Source organism: Schistocerca cancellata, chromosome 7 (assembly GCF_023864275.1).
Source record: "Schistocerca cancellata isolate TAMUIC-IGC-003103 chromosome 7, iqSchCanc2.1, whole genome shotgun sequence".
NCBI lineage: Eukaryota > Metazoa > Arthropoda > Insecta > Orthoptera > Acrididae > Schistocerca > Schistocerca cancellata.
The window spans coordinates 65,873,258-65,892,569 of record NC_064632.1 but is presented as its reverse complement, the minus strand read 5'-3'; the positions used below and the strand labels follow the sequence as shown (position 1 = coordinate 65,892,569).

Sequence of the window (19,312 nt, the reverse complement as noted above, 5' to 3'; positions counted from 1 at the left end):
TCTCTGTACATCAGTGTTTCACTTAGAATTTAAGCTGGCAGCTCCATCGTCCTCCTCCGGATAAAAGATGTTTTATTGTCAGCTTTATTGAGAAAATTTAGAGAGTTGGCATTTGAGGCTGACTGCAGAACTATTCTACTGCTGCTGCAAACGTCCATTTTATGTAAGGGCCACAAAGGTAAGATGAGAGAAATTAGGGCTCATACACAGGCTTGTACAGTCATTTTTCCCATGATGCATTTGCGAGAGGAACAGTAAAGGAAATGACCAGTAATGGTACATAATATCATCTGCCATACACCACATGGTGGTTTATGGAGTATGTAGAAGTAAATGTAGTCAGTGCTTCCCTCGTAAGTGTATGACCATACTAGTTAGTTGTGATAGCGTTTTATGCTAGTGTAGTCTTTCCTGCAGATTTATGATAAATTGAATGTAGCTGTCTTTAAAGGGCAGCAGTAGTCATAGTAGTGTAATGTCTTGTCACTGCGAAATACTATAGTGACACAGTATCAAAAGCCAAAGCTCTTTAAATGTTTGAACCAGCATGCACATTCTTCCTTGTTTGTCTGATTCCTGTCATTTGTTGTGTGACAAAAACAATTACTAGCTCAAAGGCAAGCTCTATAACATCATACAGCTGAAAATTTGTAACATTCTGTCACCTTGCTGATTATGAATCTTAATTACAGTTTCCATGGTTGACCATAGTGGCTATTCTTGGCAAAACTGAGACATTGAATTGAATGGAAAATTTAATAACAAAGTCAGTCTACACTGTTTTCAAGTGCAGTTGACTTTGCTGGTATAAACTTTGAAGCACAGGCCTATCATTTAACTGAAGGGAGCCTTGATGATGAAGCTGTGTTTCAGAATGTATTTTGACAAAGTAAATACACTATTGGAAAGGCAATAGTAGGACTTTATTATTAAGTTTTTCATCAATTACAGTTACACAGGTCACGCCCATGGCTTGTCTCCAGCCTTCTTATGAAATGAAATGAGTGTGGTAGACCAGTCATGTGGTGCAAGTCTTTTTAGTTGATATCACTTTGGTGACTTGCATGTCATGTGAATGAAATTACGAAGAAGACAGTTCACCACACAGCCCCTGAGCAGAGAAAAATTCCGACCTGGTTGAGAATCGAACGTGGGTCCCTTGCATGGCATTCTGCCACGCTGACCACTCAGCTGTAACAGTCATAACAAGTGAATTGTTTGTCAAGCGGTGGTGGGCAGCTATGCCACAGTATGACTGTTCTATATTTCTCCTTTGTACTGTATTAAAAAGCTAGATAAAACTAAAACCTGAAATTGCAGAGTTATAAGTGTGCTGCACAGAGCATACAAAATATATGTACAGATAATACAAAAGGAATTGTCATATTAAATTGTTTCTGTAAACGTGGATTGTTTTCACAACACAGTTGATAGAAAAATCTCAATTAGGGTCAAAATTATCATTAAAAATGAAGCAGAACAAAAAGTTAGATAATTTCTTTCACTTGGGTGTAACACTATACATTAGATGATATGCATACGCTGTTACAGAAATTCTAATATCCATGCAGCACTATCAGTTGGCATTTTAAAATTAGCATAAACAGTACATTGCTTAACGTATATAAAATGTGGCAGTACCAGTGTTGCATGGTTATGAATGCTTCACACATATAAAATGACGCATCAAAATGATATACAGTACAGAGATGAGATCTCTGAGAGCAACGTCTAACTACACTTTACTGGATAAGAAGGGGAATCAGGAAAGAACTAAACAGATTTGATTTAAATCAAGAAATAATGAAGTACACTAACTAATGGAACAAGCATTTAACAAGAATGCTTACAACCGGAACATACACTTCTGAAGATTAAGCCATGGAAACGAAGAAGAAAGAAGTTTAAACACACACACACACACACACACACACACACAGCAAAATACTTGCCGGTAGAACCAACAAGAGTTGGTTTAATCTTAGACAATGATTCTCCTTTCTGTGAAGGACTCCAAAAGACTACAGTAGAAAGATACTATCAGAAAAAGTACTTGTCACATTGTTCCAATATGTAACATTAGTTTCCAGGGTGCACACATTGTTTGATCAGGTTATGTTAATAGTGGTGGTGGTGGTGATAGTAGTAGTAGTAATGATATTATTATTATTTAATTAGGAAATAAACATGTGATGGTATATAACTTAGAATGTTGATATTTATCTGTGGTAAACTTGAAAACGGCACACTAGAATCTGTTATTTAACCATAAAAGTCATAAAATTGCCCTGTGGTTTGCTTATCCGCTTTCACTGCTGCTGATCTGCTGTTCACTTAATAGTTTGTATCTATCTGAAAAGAAAATTCTTCAACTTTTGGCAGGATATACACTGTAAAATTATGTCCATGCCATGGTTTGACACACAGTTTTAAACTATCACAGATTTCATGTTAAGGATGCCTTACATCTGCATTACAAATATATGAAGTGCATTTATGATTGATGTTTTAAATTTAGATAAATACAATTTTTTCTGTCTTTGCCAGACTGATAGGAAAATTTCAGGCTTGGAACAAACATCTCACATCATTAATAGTTACACAGACCAAAAACTGCAAATAAAACCATTGAACGCAATCCAGAAAAACAAGCTTGTTGATAGAAAAGGCAGTGATGCCAACATTGTATGGGATAAAGCAATTCTGGAAACCCTGGTAAGAACACAGACAAACTAATTTTAAAACTGCTGCTTTAAAGTAAATTTGACAGAAAGAAGTCGTCATTCTTGAAGGTTACTTAGTGATAGTGCACACACATTCAGATATTGTTAATAAAATAGATGTAATTCTATATTGAGTTTATAAATATTAGGTATAATATCTTTAATATTAGGTTACAGAGACTTCTTCCTCCATCTCATTTTGCAGGAAGCTCAAGGATTTGAACGCACTGTCTCTAATTCTAGACTAGTGTATGATTTTTCCAAACATTCTTCACAGGATGGGAAGAGCACTTCTATGAAGCCAGCAACAAAACCTTCAGCTGTCCTCAGTGACATCAAGGAGAAACAAGAGCCCAGTGAAATTAGTCCAAAAAAATCTGTTTCGGTGACAAATGCAAAAGTAACTCGCAGCCCAGTAATGGGTGTGTCACAGCTTTGTAATTCTGCCAAGGTTATTAGCCCCCGTGAAAAACCATCAATGTTTTGGAAACAGGGACACAGTCCTCAGAAAGTTGAGGTGTCAAAAATAGAGTTAAAGAGTGTTTCTAATCATGCACAAATGTCTCCCAAGAAGGGTTCTGTTCTACATAAAGCAGCAGTTTTTGAGTCTGGAAGCCCTGAGAAGCAGTTGACAAAGGATCCAATTGAACTGTCAGTAGCTGAGCGCCTCGCTCTGTTTGAGAAGAATAAGGGTCAAGCCCTCATTCCCAAAACTGCTTTTTCAATGGCTGTTCCTACAAAATACTTAAATAAAACACAACAGGATTCAATAACCAGCAAGAAATTTTCACCTGAAAAATCCAGCTCTGCAACACAATGGACAAGGCTAGGAAATTTTGGAATTGTTCAGAAGCCAGTAGAACAGCCAAAATTATCTCCAATAAAAAATGGTAATTATACATTACATCTGCAATACATTAAGTAAATATTTTAACAAAATTTTAATTATTGTGGTATTTTCTGTTGTTCTGATCCTATATATTCATACTACACATTTATTTTAGATATACCTCAGAACAAAGTACTGGCCAGCAAGCAGCTTTTTGAAACTGGAGCTATTAATGGCAAAGGAAGTCCAGTTCTTCAGAATGTACCTTCCGAAAGACAGAAAGAACTAGAGATGTTACAGAATCGCTGGAACAGAAATAAACAGATTGGATCTGTAGTATTAGATTCCAGATTTATTCCTAACGACACTCAGTCAAATAGTAACGCAGTAAGTACCTGAATAAAAGACTGTTAATGATGTAAAGCAGTTTACTTAAGATTTATTTACATTTTCTTTGCATGGAGCTATCAAAATGATGGCTGCTGCAAACTTCAGAAATAATATTTTAACAGTAGTTATAATTGCAGAATATGTTGCATAAAACAATTGTTGCATCTTATATCTGTTTTATACTCTTATTACTGTACAGTTGATATGCTGCTGGCTCATACAGAAAGTTGTGCCTTAAAATCCATTGAATTTGTATAAACATTTTTCTATCAGAAAACATTTTAAGTTAATTTAAAATTGTTCCCCTTATATATTGTTTAGAGATTGTTAATTTATTAAGATTCTGTATGGCATATCCTGTGTTTCTTATTGCCCTTTTCTGTAACAGTCATATTCTTTTCGCATGAAAATCAGTTACACAGCCCCACAATTCGGCCCCATAGTTTCAAAGGGGGCAGATCATTCCTTAGCGCACTATTTTTGAAGTTGGCTAGTAATTGACTTTATGTGCTGGCTGAGGTGTTGTAAACGACTACTGGGTTTTCCAAATACAAAATTAATGTTCTTTATCCACTACATATTTCATCAACGTACATACCCAGAAATTTATAGCTGTCAGTTGCTGTTATTGAGATGTTACATACATTATTTGCATTGGTGTGGTGAGAACTGCCTGTTCTAAATTGGAGTAATTAAGATGCAGTGACTTTCACCTTGCGGTCCTGATTACGGAAGTATTTAGTTAATTCTGTTACATCACTGGTAGCAAAAGTTGTAGCTTCTTGCGCTCTTTACCATAGAATAAGTTTGAGGTTTCATATGCACAACTTATTACATGGGAGTTAAGAGGTTTTGTAATGTTGTTAAAATGCAGGGTGTTAACTAATATGTGGGAAACAGTTGGGAATGAGTAGAGGACTTGAGGCAGAAGAGTTCATATATACATATAGTACTATTTATTTTCTTAGTTACAGACACTTTTTTGTGGTTACATGTTTGCTGCACATCTCTCTTTTTGTTTTCATATTTCCAGCTTCGTTTTGCAGGTGGGTCTCTCCCCCCCCCCCCCCCCCCCCCCCCCTCCCCTCCCCCCCCCCCCCCCCCCCCCCCCCCCCCTCCCCTCCCCAGATGTAATTTGTTTTGGGAAGTGTAAGTCAAACCCTTCTTAGTTTATCTCAGTTGCCATGTTTCTAGCAAATAAACAAATCTCTTTTGTAGAGCTATTCTATCCACAACAGAAATTGAATTGGCTATTTACAGATGAGCACCACTGAACTAGCTTGCGTTAGTGATCTCAGCTGGAGAGTTACATGTTGTGTCTGACTTGCAGTCATGTGCATGACACCCATAGCTGTTCACAAGACCATTAATCATTGACTAACAATGTTAATATTTGAGTAATGGATTAACTTTAAAGTTAATTCAGTACCTACTATTTATGACAAAAATGATGCTGTGTCTTGCGGAAATCATGTTCTGCCCATTTCAGCTCATATAATTGTGTGGCTAGGCGGGGGTGAGCCCGATTGATGTAAACATTCAGATGTGAATGAGAATAACTAGATGTTGGGTGTTTATTGTTGTTTCTGTACAGAGTTTGCATTAATAACTATTTTTTGTTAGTGAATTGACTGTGGAAACTAAATCAGGGAATTGGATTCCAGCTGTACAACTGATGACAATCCATGGCCTCATTTCAATGATTATGTTAATTTTGTATTCAGATTGGGAGAACAAATACTTATTGACTGCAAACTGTGCTTTTGTAAAAGAAAGAAAAAGGAAAGAAAAAAATTAGAGCTCACCCTTTAAGCCTTAACAATTTCAAACAACATATAAGGAAAGCACATGAATCGCGATATGTGCAACTTGAAGAAACAGTGAGGGCAGAGTGTGGTCGAGGGAATCCATAAACAAATATCAGTCTTGGGCATTCAGATATTGACAGCAGAGTCAGTAGCTGTAATCTGGTTAAAAGAATATGACAGAGAAGCATTGGTGAATCTTTTGGCTCTGCAGCAATTGGCAACAGTGTGTCTCAAGCTAATGTGGACCAATGCATAGTAAACTTGCTGCGGATTTTCATCCAAAGGTCCAGTTAAAATGGCTGGAAATGTATTACAACAGTCGAGGGGAAATAGTAAGAAAATGAATGGAAAATGTTGTAGTAGAGGCTTTGATGCACGAAGCCGCTGAAAATTCAAAGGACAAAGATACTTGATGACTAACTGACAACCTCAGCTGCCGACAGGTGTTGTTGATATACCTTGATGTGGCAGTGGCGCAAACAGCAACAACGAAGACAAAGAGGAAGACTTTTTTTTATGTCTGTCATTCAATCTAAAGAGAGGCCTAGTTGTCACACAGCTGTAAAAACTAAAGCCCAGAGTCTAGTCAAAACGTGGCTGGACATGAAATTAAAAGAATTATTCAACTATGCGGCATTTCTTGGGAACAGGTTTTAGTGAATTTATTTATTAAATATAATCCCCTATGTCCTCAAGTGCTGCAGTTGAACAGACTTTTCTTCTGTGGGCAGAGACATTTTCTCTCCTAAACGGGCCTCGCTGTTGGATGAAAAATTTAACATGTCAGTGTTCGTGAAGGGAAATATGCACCTGATGGTAGCTCCTGTCTGATTCTAACATGTTGTTGTGGTCTTCTGTCCAGAGACTGGTTTGATGCAGCTCTCCTTGCTACTCTAACCTGTGCGAGGTTCTTCATCTACCAGTACCTACTGCAACCTACATCCTTCTGAATCTGTTTAGTGTATTCCTCTCTTGGTCTCCCTCTGCGATTTTTACACTCCATGCTGCCCTCCAGTACTAAATTGGTGATCCCTTGATGCCTCAGAATATGTCCTACCAAGCGATCCCTTCTTCGGGTCAAGTTGTACCACAAACTCCTCTTCTCCCCAATTCTATTCAGTACCTCCACATTAGTTACGTGATCTACCCATCTGATCTTCAGCATTATTCTGTAGCACCACATTTCGAAAGCTTCTATTCTCTTCTTGTCCAAACTATTTATCGTCCATGTTTCACTTCCATACATGGCTACACTCCATACAAATACTTTCAGAAACGACTTCCTGACACTCAAGTCTATACTCGATGTTAACAAATTTCTCTTCTTCAGAAACGCTTACCTTGCCATTGCCAGTCTACATTTTATATCCTCTCTACTTCGACCATCATCAGTTATTTTGCCCCCCAAATAGCAAAACTCATTTACTACTTTAAGCGTCTCATTTCCTAATCTGATTCGCGCAGCATCACCCGATTTAATTAGACTACATTCCATTATCCTCCTTTTGCTTTTGTTGATGTTCATCTTATATCCTCCTTTCAAGACATTGTCCATTCCGTTCAACTGCTCTTCCAAGTCCTTTGCTGTCTCTGACGTAATTACAATGTCATCGGCGAACCTCAAAGTTCCAACTCCGAATTTCAATTCTAACATTGATAACTGAATAATTGTAAAACTAAATGATAAAATTATTTCATATTTTTCTTCAATGTCCTACCTAAACTTACCTAACCAAAACATTTTTATTTAAGCAATGGTAATATGATTGATTCATTTTCTCATTTCACTACACCTATAACATAAAGTTTACTATTACAACTTAATACAATTGGCTTTAACTTCTGATAAATCTGCTGTGAAGTAATGTTTTAATGAGTAACACAGTTAACTTTTTTAGTAATGAATTGAGAAAGATAACTTTGAGAGTGGTGTTGCCCTGCTATTAAGATGCCCACTCAGCCATATTCTTAGTGTATTAGTGTGTACTGTACATATCTGCCTAAAATGTATTACAATAGCTCATCGCAACATGCACTTGATACATGGACTTGCAAATTGCAGTGCAGCTAAAGCCAGGAGATGTATGCTGAAAAACTTCCCATTAGACATTTACCAAACAATAATACCTTTCAAAGAAGATGTGAAGAGACAGGTTCTTGCAAGAAAACATCATCTTATTGCGGAAGACCAAATAGTGTTAGAACATTTTGTTTAGAAACTCAATTACTTCATCATAGTTAGGGCACAAATTGCAGCAGTACCAGAGAAATAACAGAAACTGAGAATGTGAGTCACATGACTGTGTGGAAAGTGTTAAAAGAGTAATTACTTTATGCATTTCATTTTCAGAGTGTGCAACATATTATTGAGACTGGTTGTTGATCTAGGAAAGCTTTTTGTACATGGATACCAGGAATGTAGTGCAGAATTTTCACAACACTCATGTATGGGCAGATAAGAATCCTTTCACAGTTTTGGAAACAAGACATTAGCAACAGCTTAGCAATAATGATTTGGCTGGCACAATTGGAGAGTTTAATTGGACCTTTTGTTGACTGGAGCATCATACAGTGAATTTTTAATGGAAAGCATTTCAGTGTTTTGCTGGAAGATATTCCACTACACTTATGCACAATGCGGCACAATGTTATTTTGCTCTGCAAGCAAGAAAAGTTTTAAATCAGCGTTTCCAAAATAAATAAGTATGGCATTGGGCAGCATCGTCTTGGCCTAAATGATTTGACCTCAGTCCATTGGGTTTTTATTTTTTGGGGCTTTAAAGAACATATGGTATTAAAGGCCTATTGCAAACTTCACCAATATGTCCGAGGAGGATTTCAGTAGATGCACCAGACACCCATAATGTGGGAGTGAGTAAGAAAGTCTATGATTTGGCATTTATAAGCTTGTTAAGGGGAGTTGGAATGCCGGAAAATGGAAAAAATTCACATTTTCAGTTTTTAACCTTATAACTTAATTTGAAATTTTCTGCTTAAAATGGTGCAAAATTTGTTAAGAAATTCCAATTGGAAGTATTTTTATTTAATTTTTCAAAATTACATGTGCGCCCAGCAAAGTTACCCATCTTGTGATTTGTACACATTTAAATCTTCGCATTTCCGAAAACATTACATATAGAAGGCTGTGGATTTCACTCTTCAGTTGTAGAATCTTTGATCCTTCCATAGGTACCATTGTTTTTACGACTAGCTGTGTTTATTGTTCAGTTTTTGATCTGTGAGTGTTTGTTTTGAGCCTCGAGTTTAGTTTGTCGCTCATTTGGAGTTTGTTATCTGTCTTGTTTTGACTTTCAGTGGTGAGTGCGTAGTTTCTACGATGCCTAGGAGTGCATCATTATTTAAAAAGCGAAAGTTTCGCGGTAATAGATTTACAAATAACGTTTGTTCAAGTGATTCTGCTTCAGCACCTGTTGATGCTGGTGAAAGTTCTGACGTTTGTACAGCTGAGATGTGTGAAGGAGACACGCCCACCAGTGCATCAAAAAAGAAGTTATCAAACTGTGCAAGTGAAATTACAGATGAAGCTTCTAATGAACAATATGTTTTAGTCGACTTTCCTGTTTTTACTGAGTTTATGAAGAAATGTTTGTGTTGTAATCTTTGTGGAGGTTCTTTTGATATGAACATAACAAAATCTATAGGACTTTCCTGCAAAATTGCTATAGTTTGTGCCAGTTGTGAAAATGAGACCTGTTTTTGGAGCTCTAAAACATGCAGTAGCAATTTGTTTGAGAGTAATATCAGGCTAATGTATGCAATGAGAGCAATTGGTAAAGGACATACTGCTGCTCAAACATTTTGTGCCATAATGAATCTTCCACCTCCACCTGCTAAAATTGACAATTACACTGAAGTGATAGGAGATGCTGTTCAGTCTGTAGCAGATTTATCAATGAAAGCTGCTGCCAGTGAAGCAAAATATATAAATGAAGGAAACCCAGATATCCCTGTTGCTTTTGATGGAACCTGGCAGAAAAGGGGTCACACATCCAAAAATGCTGTTGCTACTGTTACTAGTGTGGACAGCGGTAAAGTTTTGGACTATGAAGTGCTCACTAAACATTGTTACCATTGTGCATCTGGTAAGATAGAAGCAGCTCACATATGTAGCAAGAATTATGAAGGTACGAGTGGAGGCATGGAGGCTGCCGCTGCTGTGAAAATGTTTAGCAGATCAGAAAAAGAACGGGGAGTATTTTACACAAAATTCCTTGGAGATGGGGACTCCAAGGCATACAAAAGTGTTACAGAATCCATGCCATATGTCAATAAGACAATAACTAAACTAGAATGTGTCGGTCATGTTCAGAAACGAATGGGCACTCGTCTAAGGAAACTGAAACAGAATCTGAAGGACAAAATTTTGTCAGATGGTAAAACCATTAGAGGTCGCCTGTCAGATAAAATTATAAATGAATTACAACAATACTATGGTATGGCAATAAGAAATAATGCAAATAATTTGCAGGAAATGAGACAAGCTGTATGGGCCACATATTTACATCGATCATCAACTGATGATAATCCTCAACATTTTGCTTGTCCAGATGGTCCTCAGTCATGGTGCAATTATAGAAAATCTCAAGCTACTGGGGATCCTTATCACCATAAAAATTATATTCCATTGGCTGTTATGGAAGTAATTAAACCAATATATAGAGACTTGGGGCATCCTGATCTTCTGCGAAAATGTCTTCATGGTTGTACCCAGAATCAAAACGAGTCGTTCAACAACCTCATTTGGACTCGTGTACCTAAGAATGTAATTGTTGGGATAAAAACATTGAAATGGGGAGTCAGTGATGCTGTTATTTCATTCAATGATGGTCATATGGGTAGGCTAAAGGTCATGGCAAGGCTCGGCATTGCTCCTGGTATCAACACCATCAGAGGTCTTCAGCTTCTGGACAGCGTGCGAGTAAGGAAGGCTCAGTATGCAGCTGAATTTAATACAAAAAAAGCAAGGGCAGCAAGGAGAAGAAAGCTTCTAGGTGAAGAAGAAGAACTAGAAGATGACCCTGATTACTCTGCTGGACACTTTTGATAATAGAATAAAAGGTATTTGTGAATTTTCATAATAAATTACTTTAATCGCATTTTCTGGCATTTGACATTTTTAGTGTTACATGTACCTTTATCTCATAAACCACTCAACCAACAACATTCAAATTTTCAGAAATGCTGCAAAACAGTTCAAAGAGGCCACTGAACTAGAATCATGACAAGAACTGGCTTATTCTCTGAACTAGGGAAGTTTATGTTATACTTTTTCCAATAAAAAATGGCTTAATGGTAAAAAATTCATAAATACTATACCAACAAAAAGAAAACATTGGTTCTAGTTCAGTGGGCTCACAATATATGCTGAAAACCTCTGCCAGAATTTCAAAGTTCTGAAGATAATAGTTCCAAAGAAAAAGGTACACAAAGTTAGCAAATTTAACATTGGCGAGATAGGGCATTCCAACTCCCCTTAAGGCTAATGGTAGATATTTTGAGTGTTTCATTTAACCAGTCGGAAAAGAAAAATTACATGTAGAATCAAACTGGCAGTTTGAAAATAAATAAATAAATAAAAACAAGAATGAAACAGGAATGAAGACCCCTACCCATTCCTCAGAGACTTCCCACATATTAGTTAACATCATGTATGAAAGGCAGAGAAAGTGGCAAAGGATTGTAAATTACTATTGCAAAACTATACTGAACTTTTATAATCTTATCATATAATTTTTATGTCAGTCAAGTATATTGGATAAGATTCAACTGGTATATGGTTAGAAGCTGCAAGAATGGATTCCCAATAAAATAGGACTTCAATTCCCCCCCACTCCCTCCTGAAGTAACTCATGGTTTATTGAAACAAAGCTTTCGTGGGTTTTAAATGCATACCTGCAATCTATTTCTCCAGTCCAGCAGACAGTACAGTTCTGGAAGAATTGGGAAACTGCTGTGGTCATGCTCAGATCATTTTAAAACCATGCTGAGAATCTAGATAACCAGTTTATATTTTGTGGAGAAGGCACTAAGCTACGAATCTAATCAGACTAGATGCTAGTTTGTCTAGAATTACTTTGTTTTTGGCAATGTTTTACCAACATCTGGATTTCTCTGAAAGAGCATTCACAATCATAATATCTTGACAGGGTAGAATAGAAATAATTCTATTCGTTGTCAGACCCTTTCACGTCTAGTACACAAAATTCCATTTCTTAATTAGTTTGTATTTAAATATGTTACTGTTAGATCTGTGCAGATTTTGTTTCTGCAGAACACTTTTTGTTATTTATGGCATGGTTGAATTTGTGTACTCTTATCACCATACAATAATAATGAAAATCTAAACTACCGTAATTTACATTATGTATAATATTTCTGCTGATTATACACAATCTATTCTAATGGCGCATATGTTTGTTACTCTAGTTTCTGAGCTTACTAAATTTAAAGGATTAAATGCTTTAATATGTTTCATGTTTACTATACTGTTTGAATTTGTGTCATGTTAGTCACCAAATATAGTAACATCAGCTCAGTTCTGTTCACATCTATCTACTTTCCTGCTACCTCCTTTATTTATTCCTTTCACTTGATTTTCTTCTAGCACCATCGTGCCAGCTAACCTTCCCCATTCTGCCACAACCTCCCATCATGCTCCCTTCCCTTCCCGCTCCACCCATTTTGCACCTATTTTTTCCCACAGCTCCTTTCTTTCATTGAGCAATCTGATAACATTTTATACAAAATTTATCTTCTTTAGCTTGTTAAAATGTTTTTCTGTTGTCCAGGACTTAAATTTAATGACTTTGACTGTGTAGTGTCAGATACATTCACAACACTTGTAGGAAAAAGAAGGTTTAATTGACTAAACTATAAAATCACAATTAGACTAAATGGCTAGTCAATGTTTAGCACCAGGAGACAAAATACCAGTTCTGTTGATTCAAATATTCAAACATCCCCCCCCCCCCCCTGTGTGTGTGTGTGTGTGTGTGTGTGTGTGTGTGTGTGTGTGTGTGTGTGTGTGAGAGAGAGAGAGAGAGAGAGAGAGAGAGAGAGAGAGAGAACAGTACTGAATTTCTCTCTTGTGGGTAACATAATGTCACTTCATTTACCTTTTTATATCACCTACAGCCCATTTTAAAATAGCCTAATGCTATATATGTATCTTATCTTTCTTTCAGGAAAGTCAGCATGTATCAGTCCCACCAACTCCTCCTCCCCTACCGCAGTTGTCACCTACAAAGAAAAACAGTGTATCAGAGATGCAGCAGAAAAACAGTGTATCACAGATGCAGCAGAAAGTACCCACTGCAAGTGATTGTATTAGTAAAGGTATTTTCTGTTATTTAATTATTTAAATTGCAAATTTTTGTATTCAGCCCACTGCTCTTTTTCCCTGTGATTAAGAAATGCTGTCTGTTAGCGCTAGTATATTGAATAAGTTTGGCAATCAATGTGAATGGTTTTGTACACTGAGTACAAGTTAATCGGAAAAATAGGTTTGTAATGAATTTTTGTCTAAGTTCAATCTAGGGATGTAAATAAGATGTGGAGACATCATTGGGAATCAAAAGGATTCTGAAGAGATAAGACATAAAGTGTGTTTTATCCACAGGCAAAATTGAGGAATCTGTTATATTAAGTCAAAGGTAACCTAGGCCTGAGAAAATGTGACATATATAAAACTCAATGCTGATGTGGGAAGACTTACAATGAGAATTATTTAAACATGCGACAGCACGTTTTATGAGAAGATTGAAGTTTTATTTTCAGCATCCTTGTTCTGGGATTGTGTTGTTACTATGAACCCTAAAATGTAGCGTATAATTTTGGTGAAATTTGCATACATATTTGGTGAAATTTTCATCCTTTATTCCTGTTGTTGTTGTTGTTGTTGTTAATGGTTAGATTTGCAAATTTATTAAGTTGTGATGCTATTTGAAATTGAATGTCAAAAGAAAGTGATGTTGGGGAGCATTTTGACTGGAATGTTTGTCTTTGCAAACCGTCCACAGTTTTTTTATCTAATATGGTTTTTGCATGTTTTCTTCTTTTGGCCCTGTTTAAGCTCTCAGCAAATGATTTTCATTTGAGAAACAGCACCATTTATTTTGCTGGTGAACTGAGTACTTATCTGGTTTAATATGTTGCTCAGCATTATTTCTCTTTTCCCACCCAATTCAATAACAAAATCTGCAGAATTTTAATTTTGACCTTTTGTGGACATTCACAGCTGTGTGACCCACACTTCAGTGCTGACAGGGTTCTTACCGTAGAGGTAGAAAAGAAAGAAAGAAGGGGGGGGGGAGACTTGTCCGCACAGTGGGGGAAGAGTTTTGGTGTGGTCAGAATAAATTAACTAGTTTTGCCTCCTGCACTCTACAGGGTGGGCACTATGAACTGGCTGCCAGCCACAAGCATAAACAAACCAGAATTATGATGGCCAGAGGGGAGAGTAGCACTGAGGAAACAGATTCTGCCTACCTCTCGCAGCGCAGGAGCCTACACCCATGTCCTGCGTTTCTGTGGAACCCGAACTGACTCTTGGTCATAAGGATTGCCGATCGCTTGTGATATTCTGAGGGTCATAATCAGACTCTTTGATGGACCAGAATTAGTCTCTTCACTCATTCCCAATGAGAAGAGAGAACAATGAGTAACATACAGCACAAAGCATTCAATAATGGCTATCATGCAATTGCTTACTGAGGTTGGCATTTTTGGTAACGAGGAGAGATCATCGTGTCCTCTATCAGTATTTGATGCAACCACAGTTCAAAACATCTGCCACCAAAACAATTGCAGTATTAAATGTATCCACATTAAACCAACTTTTTAACTTTAGGTAGCAAACAAACATACGTCTTTGTTGTAAGATCTTAGGTTCCTTGCTGAGGTGTTCATTGCCTTATACAGCTTGTATCTTATACAGCCAGTTCAGTGGCCCTTGATTGGCATGGCACCAGAGCATCAACCATACTGAAATGAAGTGTATATTAAGTAATTTCTTGTTTTCACATTTTGAGGCACAACTTTCATCTAAGCTGATGAACCAAAATATTAAGACCTCTGCCCATTGCGAGTTTGTGTGATGCATGATGGCACTGGGGGCATGTGATGCAGTAAAAGAAGTATATGAGTGAACCAGAGACGAATGGGGACACATTCTAGCGATGATAAGTGGTGCAAATGAGGAAATTCGTCAACTTAATTGACTTTAGCGTAAGCCAGATTGTTGTGGCTTACTTCCTGAGAGCAAGCATTTTGGAAATGGTGAAACTGTTCCCGTGATACTGTCTTGAGCGTCTACGGAAAGCGGACGGGCATACCTCATCGCCGAATGCAAGGATTGGAGGCTTGCTCGTTCTCTAAAGCAGGATAGATGGTGATTTGTGGCCGATCTGATGACAGAGTACAGTGCTGGCACAAGCACAAATGTTTTGGAGCACACCATTCAGCGCACAGTGTTGAACGTGGTGTTTCACGGCAGAGAACCCCTGTGTGTGTTCTCATGTTGACCCAACAACGTCGTCAGTTATGATTACAGTGGGCACGCAAACATTGACATTGGACTGTGGATCAATGGGTTAGTGTGCCTGATCGGATGAAACCCATTTATCATTAAATCTGGTCGATAGTCGTGTCCACATATGCCATTGTCCAGGCTAACGGCTGCTCAAAACGTGCACAGACGCAGGCTGGTGGGAGCAGTATTATGTTATTGGGGACAATCACCTGGGCTTCCGTGGGACCGACAATGGTAATAGAAGGCACCATGGCAGCTGTAGGCTATGTGAACAATATTAGGGACCACCTGTAACCCCATATGCTTGATGTCTTCCCCAACAGTGATGGCATCTTCCGGCAGGACAACTGTCCGTGTCACATGGCCAGATTCGTGCTGCAGTTGTTTGAGGAGCATGATAGTGAACTCACATTGATGTCTTAGCGATCAAATTTGACTTACCTGAATCGAATAAAACCCAATTGGGATGCTATCAGGTGCCAGCTGCATGATCCACCCACCTGTAAATTGCAGGAACTGTGTGACCTGTGCATAGGTATCTGGTGCCACAACCTCTCGAAACCTTGAATCCATGGCACACAGAATCACTGCTGAATTGTGTTCTAGAAGTGGACCAACATGCTTTTAAGCAAGTGATCATAATGTTTTGGCTCATGAGTATATCTTTGCATTTATCGCAAAATTTGAATTCCAATTTGTGAGGTCTTCAGTTATTACTGGAGCCATACTTATCTGTATGGCAGACAGTATTATCAACAGGACATGGTTGTCAGCTAGGCACTGCCTGGAATCCAGCACTGGCTTCCATTAAGTTAAAATGAGAGAAATGAGAACAGCAATGAGAACCTCCAGTTATGGACCAACATAGTGCATTGCAGAGTTTTAATTTGGCATTTAACCACATCATCAGTGTACCGCAGCACCATCATTGCCCATGACACATGCATGGAAATCCTCCCTCCGCTTTCCAATGTGAGGCATTATCAGCATTATTTTTGTCCAGCTGCAAGAGGTTTTCCATGCAAGTATGATTCCAGCTTGGGGCTTTGATAACTTTGGATTACACCACATATTTATCAACAGTTGTGCCTTCCAGCAGTGAGAGTCACAGACACGTGAACATATCAAACAGTTACATTGATGGAATGTTTCGGTACTTGCACATTACCATGTGGTAGAAGTTTTGAGTGTCGGCTGATACATTGGTTTTATTGAAGGGGAGCACAGTGAAGAAAGATGAGGCAAGACTGGAATTAGGAATTCCTGGAAGGTTATGCGGGAGTGACAGGTCTGAGGTTATTAGGTTAGATTTTGATGTGGGGGGGGGGTGGGGGGTGGACATCATCATCCTGTAGCTGACATTAGTGTGAAAGACAATACTTAAGGACTGGATATTGCAGAGCAGGAGTTTTTTTTTATTGAGGCAGTGTTTTTAGTTCTGGATATCTGTGTGTAGGTGATGTGATCTAAGTGAATAGTATGAACTGATAGAACATTAGTTATTGGAAGCCTTTGTCGGTAATTGGGATACAGCAGAAAATGGTTAATTTTATTTTGGTCGAGTCATTTAATTAGCATGGTAAGAGCAAGTATCCATGGAGGATAGGTAGGGGGCTGAAATAAGAATAACAAGAAGTATGCAGCTGCCAATTGGAAGTAAAATATAAACTGCACTGACAATGAAGGTAAATAATAATCATGGGGTGTATCTGATCAAAAAAAATATTAAATCTGTGATCCTATGGTGAAGATCAGTTGGGAATGAAAAATTAAGGTAAAAGATTTCTCTCTTGTAAAGATAATTTGAACCTCATCTACTGATAACAGCCTAACTATACTGGTATTGTATTTTTATTTTTTTTAAATATTTGTTACAAATGACATGTAATTACTACTGTAGCAACTTAAACAAATTCCTTTCCTCAACTCTAGTTGTTATTATTTTCTCCTGTCAAATGTCACCACCTCTGTAGTTGCAAAATTGATGAACCTGTGAGTGAGTGACAAGGCATTTATATATATAGGTAACATTTTTAATAAGGTTTCTTGGTTTTCTGCTTTAAAGAAGCAACATCAGATGTTACCTTTTTCTTGAATATAATATTTAACATTTTGGCAGATAATATGAAAAAGCAGTATCCTGTCTTAGCGGATGTTAGGAGATTCAAGATGGGAGACCCTAAACCTGGCAGGTTATATCCTTGCTTGTCAGACATTGAAACGTGCACAGAGACAGAGAGTGAGATGCCTGATACAGATGGCTTTGAAAGGTAATAATAATTTTGAAAATGTCTGCAATTATTAACTTATTGAAACTGAAAATTGCTTGTAAATAACAAATAATTATTTTCAGCTCTGGGAGTAATGATTCTTGCAGTAATTTGGAAGACACTAGTTTTGGGAGAGAGATACTGCAAGCTGCGGGTATTAACAAGTCACCAGTCAAGGCAAGTAAAGGATTTATATGGAATAAGCAACTACTTTTCTCCTGTTTCCGTACTATTCTATTATATCATATCATTTCTGATAAAAGTTAGTTCCAGATTCAATATAACTAATTAAATATTTACATAAAATTTATGCTCTTTTAACATTGTTTGTATAAAGGACAAGCAAAAATATTTACTATTAATTATTTGTTAAGGTTACCATTGTGCATGCATATAATTTTTTTTAATTGGCAACTAGTTTTGAACACTTGTACTTATTTTCAAACAATTGCGTATATTATCAGTATGAAATAAACAAACATATCAAATACAAAATGTTAAAATACATAATTGACAGTACATAATTCCCATTGAAGATTAAAAAGATTGTTTCATACAACAGGTCAGCATAACAAATATAATTTCACAGTCAAATTACATTTATTTGATGTGAAATGTGAACAGATTTTTTGAATGTTGAAAGGGAATTATGTATCGCCAGACATTAGAAATGGAGGTATGTCATCATCTATATATTGCACTACTGTAATCTATGCATATAGAATATTAGGAAACCGTTTGCACATTTTAACCCTTTGTATTTTATGGTTTTGCTAATTTTGTACCTTCTAATGTAGGTAATGGCTTAAAAATGCACATGGGGATTCAGAACTAGTCACCAATGAAAAAAAATATATGTATGCAAGTGTGATGGAAACCTTAATAAATTATAAATTTCCATAAAAGTTCCAACGAATGTAATACACAATGTGAAGGACCTCTTATTCTACATTGTTGCTATTGCCATCACCATAAAGAAATCTAAACAAAAACAAATATGAAGTTATTACTTGCCACTTTAATTTACTATTCTGAATAAATCAAAGCAAGAGTGAATTTTCTACTATAGGCTGCATATATATGACCAACGGTGCAATTCTAGTGTGTAATTTGGTCTTCCACGTCATTGCTTGGTTCCCTCGGGGGCAGGGGGCATATTCACATTCTTGAGGGGAAAAAACCTTGTTTCAATAAGCACCTAGCATCCAGCGCACATCGGACCATCGATTATTCATATGATTTTGAAACGCACCCCTGCTGGTGTTTGGACACATTCTAAGTTGATTTCTGAATGAATTATAAGTTGAATGCATGCATAGTGTACGTGATGTTTCTGCCGGGGGAATCCTCTTCACATCTAGAAATAAACTTTCCTGCAGACAACACGGGACAGGGCTGTGCGAGCTGAGCGGAATAAAGCCGAACCGGTGAATACCAACTGCTGCTTGTTTATGTGGTTGATTTCGGTTTGCGAATGTTCAGTGTTGTTATGATTACTAGCGAAATCCACAGATTCAGACTACCGGAGTGTAAATAAACGACTAACAGGAATAACAGGTAAGAAATATTACGTATTATATTCTCGGTGTATCCAGAAAAGTGAAATTTTGACAGAAAAAATAAGCAGCGGCTTATTCTGAGTAGCGCGGAAAACGCATTGTACGAACACGTAATAACGCCTAACCTGAGAATAATCGCTGGATAACTAAACCAGTGATTGTGGCAGGGTTAATAAAGTTAAC

At 37.3% G+C, this 19,312-nt stretch overlaps 1 protein-coding gene across 5 annotated transcripts in view; it reads left to right on the top strand.

Annotated features, from left to right (window-relative positions):
• LOC126092382 (anillin-like) overlaps positions 1–19,312 on the top strand; it is a 137,312-nt gene that overhangs the window by 16,285 nt on the left and 101,715 nt on the right. For 2 of the 5 annotated variants that reach the window (XM_049907942.1, XM_049907941.1), the window contains exons 5-10: positions 2,548–2,715; positions 2,929–3,613; positions 3,728–3,939; positions 12,956–13,106; positions 17,420–17,570; positions 17,654–17,747. In XM_049907942.1, coding sequence (XP_049763899.1) covers positions 2,548–2,715; positions 2,929–3,613; positions 3,728–3,939; positions 12,956–13,106; positions 17,420–17,570; positions 17,654–17,747 — 1,461 coding nt within the window. The remainder of the gene's footprint in view (positions 1–2,547; positions 2,716–2,928; positions 3,614–3,727; positions 3,940–12,955; positions 13,107–17,419; positions 17,571–17,653; positions 17,748–19,312) is intronic. The other 3 variants (XM_049907943.1, XM_049907945.1, XM_049907944.1) reach the window with 3 other exon arrangements.